This window comes from Nelumbo nucifera, chromosome 5 (genome assembly GCF_055504915.1).
Source record: "Nelumbo nucifera cultivar China Antique chromosome 5, China Antique-T2T, whole genome shotgun sequence".
NCBI lineage: Eukaryota > Viridiplantae > Streptophyta > Magnoliopsida > Proteales > Nelumbonaceae > Nelumbo > Nelumbo nucifera.
In genome coordinates this window covers 66,709,841-66,723,329 of record NC_142653.1, presented here as the reverse complement: position 1 = coordinate 66,723,329, position 13,489 = coordinate 66,709,841, and the positions used below count along the sequence as shown (strand labels likewise).

At 36.1% G+C, this 13,489-nt stretch overlaps 2 protein-coding genes across 2 annotated transcripts in view; one reads left to right on the top strand and one right to left on the bottom strand.

Annotated features, from left to right (window-relative positions):
* The first annotated feature begins 528 nt into the window (after positions 1-528).
* LOC104586483 (wax ester synthase/diacylglycerol acyltransferase 4-like) lies at positions 529-10,426 on the top strand. The gene is made up of 4 exons (XM_010243733.3): positions 529-1,463; positions 6,979-7,323; positions 7,879-8,016; positions 10,118-10,426. Exons 1-4 carry the CDS (start codon positions 690-692, stop codon positions 10,277-10,279), a joined length of 1,419 nt encoding a protein of 472 aa, XP_010242035.1. The 5' UTR covers positions 529-689; the 3' UTR covers positions 10,280-10,426.
* A 1,707-nt stretch (positions 10,427-12,133) lies between these two features.
* The window catches only part of LOC104586484 (Pseudouridine synthase family protein), an 88,526-nt gene continuing 87,170 nt past the window's right edge, over positions 12,134-13,489 (bottom strand). The window contains exons 9-11 of the mRNA XM_010243734.3: positions 12,922-12,982; positions 12,719-12,822; positions 12,134-12,626 (exon numbers count right to left, since the gene is read on the bottom strand). Of these exons, the coding sequence (XP_010242036.1) occupies positions 12,725-12,822; positions 12,922-12,982 (159 nt within the window). The 3' untranslated portion in view covers positions 12,134-12,626; positions 12,719-12,724. The remainder of the gene's footprint in view (positions 12,627-12,718; positions 12,823-12,921; positions 12,983-13,489) is intronic.

Here is a 13,489-nt window from a genome sequence, read left to right as displayed (position 1 = left end):
AACGGTGTGTTCATCCATTCGAACCGGACGGTCGAATTATCGACCCAAAAACCGATGGCTAGAATGGTTCCATTTTTGAGTCATATGAGTTATGCACTCAAATGACATAACACGAATAATACTACTTAATGAATCTCATACAATTTTTTCACTGTAATGTTTGTTGTGAGAATGGATCATCTATTCGAACCAGACAATCGAACTATCAACCCGAAAACCGATTACTACAACAATTCCATAACTTTTTTATTGTAATTTTTGTTGTAAAAATCGACTATTCATTCGAACCGTCGACCCAAAATAGGTGGCATATATATATATATAATAACCCCATGGCAAGAAACCCTAATTTGGTGCAAATTTCCTGGTTCCCTTTTCTAAGCTGCACAGCCAGGCCCACCACGTTGTCGTGTTAGAATGTCGGAGCCAGCAGTGAGAAGTCATTCTAGTACAGAGTTAAATCTTTGCATGTTTAACCGACCTCTGTCATTACAGGTGAGAGATCATAAATCAGCGGGTTGTGGCAGTGCAGAGTAAATGTGAAGCAACTACAATCTGTTCAAACACTTAATTCTATTTCACCTGTTTTCTGTTTAAATAGCTTGATCATCACTGGCAGTTCTGCCCCCCAAAACAACTGAAACAAAGGCGGAGAATTTGAGATTTCCATCGAAGAGTAGTTATCAACAATGGCTTCAGCTGACCAGGAAAAGCAAGCTCAAGCAATGGAAAACTTAGAAGGATTTCCGCCGCTTAGCCCTCTCTCACAAATCATGCACTCCTTGACCATCATCGTGGTCGCAGGATTCGACGTGCCGTTCGACAAGTCTCAGACCGTGGAGCTGCTTAAAGCCATGCACACCACGTCTGATCCTCGTCTTTTCTCCGTCATTGTAACGGACCGAAAGGGTGTTCATCGGTGGAAGAAAGTTACTCAAGTAGCTTACGAAGACCACATCTTCGTAGCTTCGTTTCCGGAAGGACTATCCATGGAGGACTACGACAAACATTTCAAGGACTACTTGACCAAAGTATCTGTGACTCCATTCTCGGACAATCTTCCCCCATGGGAGGTCCATGCGATCATGTATCCAACCAGCAATGGCGCAGGGTCTCTGGTGTTCAAGTTCAGTCACGCGCTGGGAGATGGTTACTCGTCGTTGGGTTCGATCATGACGCTCTGCAGACGGGAGGACGACCCATCGCTTCCCATTACGTTCCCTTCTTCCACTTCCAAAGCAGGAAGGAAGAACAGCTGGTCAAGGAGTGCTTCGGTGTTGATCTCCTGGTTCATTAACACAGTACGAGATTCTGCTGTGAGCACGTTGCAGGGGACGTTTCTGCGAGATGATAAGACGCCGATCCGATCGGGGACGCCGCCGGTAGGGCTCCAGCCCATGGAAATCTCACCTGTCTCATTTTCTCTTGATTGCATCAAACGAATTAGGTCCAAGCTTGGAGCAGTAAGTTAGCTGAACTATCTCTTCCCGCCTTCTCCGCCGTTTTGTTTTGCTACCACATGGTTTTAGCGCAGGCCTAAAACTGTGAATCATTGCCTTTCATGTATTGCTGTAGCGCTCTGATCAACAACTTATCTGGGGCCACAGTATGATCGACGGCTTTGATTACGTGGTTTTAGCGCAGCGATAAAGCCATGTAGTAGCAAAAGTGGTTGGTTTTTTTTTTCCGACTATTTTCTGTAGTGTTTTTCTTTAATTTTAATTTTGACAAAATTATTGATTCCCAACTTCATAAATTCATCACTCTTACGGAATCTTACATGATATGGTATAAGGATAGGGTACGTGTGTATCGTAGGTGGGGATTAAAATAAAATGAAAAAGACAAAAAAAAAATTATGAGGTGAGATAAACCATAATTTAACGACTTTTGCTACAACATGATTTTAGCATTTGAGTGAACCCATCCTTAATGGGGCGTTCTTTTTTCAGATTTTTAGAGGGGGAATGTTTCTTTTTCATATTTAATTATGTGGGAACCAGGGAAAATTTATTTTTCTAGGTATCTTAGGTGGGTAAAAATAGCTTTCTCACCTAGGGAAAAAATTGACAATACAGCAACACTTGAATGGGACATAAATGACTTTTTTAATTATAGATTTTTATGGCTAAAATGGCTTTTGCCTTATTTACACGAGAAATAAAAGAACATGGGTAAGTGTTTCCTAGGAAAAAATAGGTATCTTAGGTGGGTAAAAATAGCTTTCTCACCTAGGGAAAAAATTGACAATACAGCAACACTTGAATGGGACATAAATGACTTTTTTAATTATAGATTTTTATGGCTAAAATGGCTTTTGCCTTATTTACACGAGAAATAAAAGAACATGGGTAAGTGTTTCCTAGGAAAAAACTTACCCAGGTAGCTGCATTTACCTGGGTAAGTTGGAAGTCCCCGTGGCAGTGAATCATGTCATAACAAAAGTTGGAAGTCCCCATGGCAATTGGGCAACTTATCACAAGTGAATACACCAATGTTTTGTATATACAAGCAGTGTCTTCAATGCATACCCACTTGCATCCCATCAGTTGTACAATCTAGTATCTTAAAGTTAATGTACTCTATGTTTTATATTTTGGTATGCATGATTAGCATGGTTGTGAGGTAAAATAGTAACTTTAATTAATATTTTTAAGTAAAAAACAAGGATCATTTACTAAAATACCCCCATAGTTTCATAGATTTACTAAAATATATTTTATAGTTTGCATTTTATTAAAACACCTCCTATAGTTTGTAATCTATCTACTTAATTGACCTTCAATTAGTATATGACTGGAAAATGACAGTTTTGACCCTAATGTCTATTTGAATAAATTTAATCAAAAGAAAATAAAAATAAAAAATACTATTTTTGCCCTCTACCAAGACACAAGCAACCACTGTATTTGATTATATTTGGTCAATTTTGTTTTCTATACAAAAAATGTGACGTGTACTTTTTTTGGAATAAACAGTCATGGATCTATGCCCTTGAACATTTTTCACTCAGTTTAGATGATGATGTTACTAATTTTAAATGGCAAAATAAACACTTAATTGGTAAAAGTTGATTAAGTATATAAATAGGTTGTAATATATAAGGGGTGTTTTATAAAATAAAAACTATAAAATTAAAATTAGGTTGAAATAAATGCATGAAATTATAGGAATACTTTAGTTAATAACCCAAAAAAACATATAAGAACTGAATGGGGTGATATATCATGTGCAGAAAGACCCTAAACAGCCTGTGCTGTCCACAGGGTTGTTGACAGTTGACACCTCAGTCCATACAACAAAAGCCTCATGGACAGCCAATTATTACTTTGACACAAAGCAGTAGATGTAGATGTGCTATTGTGGTCTCATTCGATTGGCTGTCGCAGTGAATGCGAGCTTCTTCTCTATCAACGTTCATGCAACCATGATTTTTTCTACACTAATTTTATCCATGTAAATTCCGTGCAATAAGTAATAGTATTGAAAAGTACTAAAGTCATGGCTGCATGGACTGACATACGGATCTGCTACAAACAGAGGTATACACGGACGGAGTACCTAAACAATTAAGAATGAATACACCGGCGAAGTGGGAATCTGCTACCAATAAAATAGAATTCCTAACACGTCTATCTTATTATAACTCTAAATTGTCACATTTCATTTTAAAACTAAAAATAAAACAAAATAGATTTTATTAACTTTTCGTGTTTATATGTAATTTTATACAAAAATAATTTTATAAAGTGATTTTATAAAAAAGACTTTTACGAAAGTACTTTTTACAAAAGTACTTTTACATGAAAGTACTTTTATGAAAACACTTTACAAAAGTGCTTTTATGAATGTATTTTTACAACAGCATTTTTACACAAAAACACTTTATGAAAGCACAAAAGTATTTTTATGAAAGTACTTTTACGAAAACACTATTATGAAAGCATAAAAGCACTTTTACATGAAAGCACTTTTATAAAAGTACTTTTCTGAAAGCATAAAAACACTTTCATAAAAGTACTTTTATGAAAGCATAAAAGCACTTTTACGAAAGTACTTTTATGAAAGCACTTTTGTGGAATTACTTTTATAGAAGTACTTTTATAAAAGTACTTTTGTGAAACCACTTTTACGAAAGCACATTTATAAAATATGCATTTTTTTTTGTATTTTCTGCTATTTTCTGTAATTTTTGGTATTTTCTACAGTTTTTTGGTGCTTTAATGCATAATTTTTGCATTTTTTGGTGTTTTTCATGCATTTTTTGGTATTTTTTGCATATTTTCTAATTTTTTCTTCAAAAGTTCTGAATTTTCTGCAATTTTTTAAATATTTTTTGCATTTTTCTGCATTTATCTACAATTTTTACATTTTTCAGTATACGGGTTGGCCTGACTTGTTTTTGTCACGTGGCAGTCTTGAGAGAGATTATTCTCTCAAAAGTTCTTATTTTGGGTATATGGGTCGTCTCAACCCATTTTTGTATTTATAGATGAGGGTAGGTGGATTAGTATGGGTGAGGGTGGTTAAGGGTCAATATGGATGGGTCAAGTGGGTTAGGGTGGGTTATGACCCTTTAATAAGGATTGATGAATGATGATGGGTCATGGTGGGTTGGTATTCAACCCAATCCAACCCACCCATTTGCCACTCCTAAGTCACGATTCAGTTAGTGAGTCTATTTTTTAAATCGAACCAGGGTTACCTTTTTTGGAAAACCGGTAACTAAAATCAAATCAAAGTCAACCAATTAACCGGTTGACCAATTTGGTTAATCATTGGTTTGGCTAGTCAATTTTTCAGTTTTTTATATTTACAATATATTATAAAAAATATATAAATATATAATAAAAAGTTAGATATATATATAATATTATATTTTAAATAATAAATAATATATTATATATTATAAATATATATATTTATATATAATGCATATTTATTAATTTATAATACATAGAAAATATAATATATATAATATACATAAAATATATAGAAATATATTTATACTGGTCAGTTTGGTTAATCGCCAATTTTCTATATTGGTTAACCGAAACCGAAATGGTACCTTCGATTTTTTAAAAATATCGAACTAGCTGGTTCGGTTAACTAAAATTTCGATTCTATTTCAGTTAGTTATTTTGTTCAATTTGATATTTCGATTTTTCTTGCTCACCCCTACTACCAACCCTGTCCCATATTGGGAACATCTCTCCCTTATCATCTGAGTCTGGATCACCTGCCAACAATATGCATTCCAACAACCTAACAACATGATCTAACACCACACATCTCATACACGGTGGGTGGATCCACACTTTTATAGTGAGTCCTAGTCTCATGGTGAGATGTGCGATATTAGATCAAGTTGGTAGGGGGTTAGAATGGCCCGTTGGGACGTTGTTGGCATCATGTCTTGGTAGCTGAATCAAGCTTGCAAACAGTATTGGATCCACGCTGTGTATAAAGATCACTGGTGTGTTCATCAAAGATGGTTCTATATCTGATTTGGATTTAATCCTCACAAAAACAGTCCTCACACCTTTTAAAACATCTCCAGACTTATATATTTTTTATTCATGTCAATCTAATAATATGTATATAATTTTTGGCAACGTTGTAAGGTCTTCTTGTAGGGTGATATATTTTCAACTTTTGATGACAATGATTTAAAAGCCTAATCATGTTCAAGCCCACTTTTTTACACTTTCAGGTACAACCATGTATGAGCCGATTTGACATAGTTATTAGGGGTTTAATAACTATGAAATTAAAGTTAACAAAAATGAGTGCTGAAATTAGGGTTGCAAACTTGGTGGGTTCATCAACTTGAGTCCGATCTCAACAATTAGGGGTGAGAAAATGGGTAAGTTCTACTCGAATCAAATAGAATCGACTTTGATCCAACCTTGAACTGACCCTATCAGGGCTGGTTCTTGGGTCTAGGGGATTATCCTACTCGAACCATTTCAATGAATCGGCCTTGGGTTGGCCATGGTTGAATCGGCCTTACTTTGAAATAAATTCCAAAATACTTTTGAGGATGTGAAGATTTGATTTTATACATTCATGGTTACAAAAGCTATAGTTTCACTTGACCATTGAGTTACTTGAGTGATTTGATCATTTATTTTCATTTTAATATTTGAATGTGTATAATAAGTAATGTAAAAGGTAATATTTACATAATTTAAATTATAATTATAAGTTTCGAACCACGTATTAATATATTATGGTAATGTATATATATTAAATTATTCAACTTAATAAAAATATTATATAAGTTTTAAACTATATATTATATTTATTGAAAATTAAGTTTTTAAAGAACATACCATTTTTTTGAAGGGGGAGAGTAAAGAAAGAACAAGTTCCACGAGTATACCTTAGAACTGCCAAGGACTGACCTTCACAAGGTAAGTTACTGGTTCCAAAAACTTACAAGGTAAGATCCAGGTTCTGTCTCGAAACTAAACCGTACCGACCCACGCTCATTCCTATCACCAACCCAAGCTTATGCATGAATTGGGCTTGACCAGTTCTAGATTGAGGGATGTACACTACCCCTGTTGTGTAGGCCCATGGAGCCAAAAAATCAAATAAAAAAAAGTTAACCGCTAATTCTATATGCATGGATTGGGCTTCAATTCATGGGTTTTAGCTTGGGCCTAGGCCTGAAAACTAAGACTTTGACCTAGTGTTGGGACAGACAGGCCTGAAGTCTAGGTAGGATTGGGTCAGCGTTAGCCTTAAATCTTGCCTAACCCATGCAAATTGCTACCTTAGTTAAAATATATTTAACCTGCTAATTCTACATACATGGATAGGGCTTGAATTCATGGGTTCTAGGTTGGGCCTAGCCCTGCAAACTAGAGACTTTGACCCAGGGTTGGACCAGGCCCAGGCCTGAGGTCTAGGTAAAACTTATGTGGAGTAAAGTTTGGAGTCTTATGACTTGTTTGTTTGTTTGTTGAACAGACTGTGAATGATGTGGTGATTGGGATATTATCATACGCCATACAACTGTACATTCAAAGGATGGATTTTATTTCTAGTGGGGCACGCGTAACGGCATTGATTCCTTTAAACATGAGAATGCTGAATGGATATCAAGACATTGGGGATATGTTGAAAGCTAATTTATGGGGAAATCGATTTGGTTTGTTGAGCATATCACTCCCTTCATTCAGTGATGAAGAAAAAGTTGATCCCCTCCACTTCATTACCAGCTCAAGGGACAACATCAGAAAGAAGAAGAACTCCGCTGCTGTTCATTTCTCCAGTGGATTGCTTACAATGCTCAACAACGTTCTGGGCCCAAAGGTTTGACATTAATTCGAAAAGCATCATATCTCTAATTAATTAATCTGGTCCTAACCCGGGCTGTAAATGATTCGGATTTGGATTGGATTCAATTACATAATGGTCCAAGTTGGTTAATGAAATTTTGGTTCCATTGATCAAGATACTCGTATTCTTTTTTTTTTTTAACGTAAAATCTACAAACATTTTATTTTTCTTAAGTATCCCTTATTCATCTTCTAGGTGGTTAAATAATTTTTTCACTTGGATGGAAAAAAAATTTTCCTTTTTATAATAACTTTTTATGATTAAAACAGTTATTATCTTATTTAGCTAAAAAATAAAAAATAAAAAACATGGGTATGAGTAAAAGAGGTAAATAACTTTCTGAATAGCGAATAGGGCCTTGAATTCAATCCCATTATTGAACTCTGTAATCTGAATCCAATTCAAAATCCAAAATATTGAACTTGGTTAATCTGAACCCAAATCTGAGTATGTGGAATCAGGTGTCGGATTCTTCCTGGGTAGAAGAAAAAAGAGAAAATGACCACTGTTTTTGTGTATTGCATGCAGGCTTTAGCTGGATTTATCAAATCTAGTTTCAGAAACACAAGCACAACAATCTCTACAGTGGTTGGTCCGACCCACAAAATATCACTTGAAAATCATCCAGTCAAAAGATGCTACTTCACAGTGGTCGGTGCTCCTCAGGTAATTGGAATCTCATTAGGTAGTTCGTCCCTTTCTGCCAAGGTTTTCGAACCGCCATTGACCCGGATGATGGGATCGTTTGGCTCGGGAACCGTTCAGGCAATCGGCTTCGTTTTACCCCAAATCTGATATTTGGCCAAAAATTGTTGAAAAAGTCAACAACCTGTTGATTCAAGTGGTCGAACCGTCGACCTGTTCAACAGTTTTTGATCGTTTTTTTATTTTTTAATTTGTCTGTCAGAATGGGCTGTCCATTCAAACCGGACAATTGGACCATCAACCCGGAAACCAGTGGCCAGAATGATTCCTTTCCAGGTCGATTTTTAAAATGTTACTTTCTACTATAATCGTATAAGCTGCCCATAGAGCGTGCCCCACAGCCCATCCCCTCAGTGCACTGGGAACATCTTTCGTGTTTGTCATGGGGAGATATTCTCAATGCACGGACTGAAAGAGAAAGTTGGGGAAAAAATCATCAAGGAATTTCTTGATGAATTGATTTAAGAATTTTCCCTTACTAATAAATCATTGAGAAACCAAACACAGCACTAATTTCCTTACGCGTCTATTTCCTCTCTTTCCTCTTGGGAAACACTAGGACACTCATGTAATTTTAATTTTATGTTGTTCTTTTAAGTTTTAACCAAAATGTGGCAAGACTCAGACCAGATTGAATGTTCTACAAAACACAGTTTTCTCCAATTGATCAGGCGGTTGAACCGTTCACCTGTTTCTGGTTTTTACCATCCGGTCCAATTTGAGTCTTACAACACTGCTTTTGAGTCTTACAATAAATCAAAAGCAGCTTTAAGCTTTGTAAACTCTAGGCCTGTTTGGCGTGTCTTTCTGTGTGGTCTTTCAGCTGTTTACAAGCCGAGAAGACCGATTTTCAGTCTATTTCTGTTTGGCGTGTGAAAGATCTAACCACCAAAAGACGGAATGCCAAAAAGATGTGAAAAGCCCATTTTGGTCTTTTATTCTCGTGCAAAAAGATGCATGGAAAGACGTGCATCTGCCAAACATGCTTCAGGCTGCTCAGATCTTCATGCAAAAACTCAATGCATCCTTTGATTGCCAAACGGGCCCTCTATAAACTCTGTTGGGCTTTGACGTACATGCTTTCTGTTTTCTGTCGTCGTGACCATTGCCACATTTGTCAATAAAACTGAAATATATTCTTTAGTTGTGTTTTAGGGACCGGATCTAGTAGGCACAACATAAGTGAGCATGTTAAAGTGGATTTTAATTTTCTTCAAGGGTGGGTTGAGGGGGTCCGGATGTAGTAGGCACGTTAGGTAAGCACAATGAGTGAGCACGTAATAGCTGTGTGACACATGTCCTAATTAATGCGCCTTTCTTCCAAACATTTTTGCTCCGCTAGACATAAATTATCCATTATTTTATTATCTTTGTCAAAATAATTAAAAATAAAAAACAATGAAAAAGGAAAACGTAAATGAGTCCCAACACCCAACATGTCTAGGTTTTTTCCTTTTTCATTGTTTTTATTTTTAATTATTTTGACAAAGATAAAATAACGGAGCAAAAACATGTGGATGAAAAGCGCATTAACTAGGACATGTGTCACACAGCTATTACGTTCTCACTCATTGTGCTTACCTAACGTGCGTACTACATCCGGACCCGGGTTGAGGGTATTTTAAGGGACAGGTGTCAAAAAAATTTTCAAGTGCTCATTGAACGTACTTACAACGTTGTGCCTACCTGATCTGAACTATGTGTTTTATTGTTTTGAAAAGTAAAATCAAGTTCGTTTTATTAAAAAAACATTAATATTTTTGAAAACATCAAAATAATGATTTTTAAAGCAAAACAAAAGAAGAAAAGACTACATTGGTGGTTTTTTGTTCTCTTCCTAAACCTTTGCATGAATTGGGTAAACATTAATTGGCTTTCCATTATCTCTTGTTTGTGTTTTTTACTTGTTTTTCTATTTTCCTAAACCTTTCCATGAATGTTATATTTGGGTGTTAAGTTTAACAGAAGGTTTATCATTATCCCTTTCATGAATTCATCATTTAAGAGAAGTGATTATTGATCTTTTATTGTGTTTATTTGCTGTGGTTGGAACTTGGAACAGGATGTTGTGTTTACTATAGCAAGTTACATGGAAGAACTTTGCATAGTTGCAACAGCGGAAAAGTCATTTATCGACTCTAATGTGCTGATTTCTTGCGTGAAAAAAGCCTTCGAGGACATTTATCAAGCAGCTTGTGGGATTAATAAAGTAGAGTTGAAGTGAAGATTCGCTGTCTTTCTACATGAAGTATCTATTTTGTTTGAGTGTGATTTTTCTTTGTTAGCTTGTAAAAGGTTACTAAGTTATTGTATTAACCCCAAACTCATGGTACTACAATATAAATAAAGAGGAAAAATGACTTCTTCTTCTTATAGAGCCAATGCAATTTGATCCCAAGTCTATCTTGCTAGTTGCTACAACCAGCCAGAGAACTTACCATCTTAGCCATCATTAGTTAGTAAAACGACTTCTATTTCATTTGAATATGTATGATGTTTCTCAAGTGCCCATTTAGGAGGGCTTTTACGACTTCTGCTTTGCATGGTGGACCTCACTTTAAAACCCTAAAATCTGTTAGGTGAAAAACCGGAAAAACTAGAATATGCTTTAATGAGTTAATGAAGCAACTTTTCAATGAAGCTAGTTTGTAGTTTCTACAATGCGATTCACTCAATGCAGTTCAATCAAAGCTGAAGCCCTTCCAAACTATAAATCTTTTAAACATTTAATAAAAGTACCCATTTTGATATGAATATCTAGATATTCATAATGGCTGGGCAGAATGTTTACATATACCATTGAAACAAATAAAAAGTAAGAATACAAGGATGGCGCCCATAGAGGCAATCCAGGACTTGGGGGTGGAACAACTGACCAATAAACTAGAATCATAAACATGATAATGATTCAGGTGTTATTTATCAAAATTCATAGGTGGGTTTTGATTGGTCAAAATCATATCATAGATTGTTCCTTTTCTAATTACTATGGTTATACGCAGAGGCTTATGCCCTTCACGATGGTTTGAAGCTATGTCGGGACCTCAATTGGCTACATGTAAAAGTGGAATGTGGTATTCAGATTGTTGTTAATCTCCTCAATCGGATTGAGAATCCCCCCATGGAGTATCTTCTATATCTTTCATGAGATTGTATCTCTTTTCTTCATTGAGGGTTTCTATCACTCGCTCTTACAGAGAAGTGAATCGCCTAGCTGATGCCTTAGCAAATGAGGGAATCGAATCCATGACGAGAACAACTTACCTAGTGGCTTCTCAACTACCAAGGCATATCAAGATGCTTGTATTTGATGATTGCCTAGGCTTGCTGACTCTTAGATACTTTTGATTTCTTAACGAATTTCTGTATGGGTGGGTTTAAAAGTGAGCTTAGGTTTTCTGAGAGTTTATGTAATGCGGGTTGGGCATGGCAGACTAAGTCATCCCTGTTTCTGCTTTATATTTTGAATAAATTTTAATTAAATATTAAGGTGGCCACCCCTCTACCTGGAGTAAATTTTGGGGTTTGAAAAAAAATATATATACAAATATCTAATACCATGTAAAGCATATACTTGCCTTGCCTTGCATTTTGGGGTCCCGGAATGATACGTATCAGCCGATACAGACCAATACGTGTCGATACTTTAAACCTTGGATGGAACAGATTGTTGATTCACAAGATTAATGTGAAAAAACAATGGGAGAGGATTGATAAGTGATGACGGTGGTGGACAATTGGAAGTGGATGGCAGAAATGGAGGTCTCGGTGGAGAAGGAGATGGTGGTGCCGGCAGTCAACGTCCTACACAATCACTTAGGCTGTGGTCTGCTGGTGCTCAGGTGAAGCTTAAGCAGAGGTGGAAAACCTTGAGCCAATGAAGGAATAAGATAGAGAGGACATTTGACATCATTAATCTTCTTGCACATGTGAAATACGCACACGCTCTTATGTTAACATGGCGTCCTGCAATGCAATTGGAGTGTAGGAATTTGTGCAGGAGGTCCAAACTCGAAACTCCTTGCCGAGGATGAAAATTTCCCCATCCCATGGGGAAAAGGTACGGTAACTACGAGAGTTTGGCCAATCAGAATCCCCATAGCAGGACTTTCTTTTTTATATTAATATTATCCACCTGCAGCATATTAGTTGGTATCCCCTGCATGATGGGAAGGAAAAAATAAACAGATCTAACGCTGTCCTAAATAAACTTGTTACAATTATAAATTTAGATCTTAAATGCGTCTTTCGAATTCTAAACAAAAATTTAGGCATCCCTATAAACCACAGAAGAGGACCCAAATATGTAATGAAATGCCTCTAATCGTAAGGATCACATTCTGTAAGCCACTTTGAAAAGGTCCACTGCCAATGTTCAATTTTGAGAGGCTGATATCTTCAATGAGATTGTGCTAGACCGCATAAGAATGCCTTGGGCTGTAAACAGTTGCACAGTGCACACATTTTTGTTGGAGATGGACTTGAGCGAGTATTTCGGAAGAGTAAAACATCCTGAACAACCATGTCGAAGACCCCAACCAAATCCGTTGCTTCACTTCCTGGGACTCGATCTGCAAATTCATGACAAAATATTATTGTAAAGGTTCATCCTTTGTAGTGACCACCTATCCCATGAAATAGTTTTAATAGATGCAGTTCTCACAATAACTCAAGGGAGTTCATATTTCACGTTTCCAAGGTAGAGACCACAAGCAGGCGCCATGGGACTTGCAGCTGTCACTGTCTTTGCATCCAAGATCCTTTCAACTGAAATAATTAATAAGAATTACAAAGACCAGTCTGATATAAAGCTAATTTGCATCATTTATTTCCATGTATAAGTGCATAAAGCAAAGTTGGGTATACCATCAGCAGTAGTCAGATTTCCAGTGCCAACAGATTTTAGAACACCAACAAGCAGTCTGACCTGGCAAAAGTTGAAGTTTCTTAGCAGAGACACTTTATAAGTAGTACGAAACAAGCTAATACAACTATGCACTTCATTAGTGATATCCTCATTGATTGAAAGGACACTTAGAATTTAATCAACTGTTGATCTTTGATTTAAATGATGAATTTTCTTTCAAAGGTTTTGTGGTTAGTAGTCAATGCACATGTTGATGAACATTTTAAAAACCCAAGCATCACAATAGGATAGCATGACACTGATACTTCGAGACAATAAGATATGAGTTCATTTCTTAAGATGGTTACGATATGATTGAGACCTTTACTTATGGAAGATAATTGTGAACAACATACAGCTGGCATGGTATAAAGATTGGATGACGACTAAAAATGTAGAAAACTTAGAAAAATATTCTAAAGAGAAAAGGGGAAGCCACAAAAGAGCGAAGCTTGATTTATGTAACTCTAGTATAAAGATTGGATGACAACCAGTAGGAAAGAGAATAGAAAATCAAGAAGAAAATAA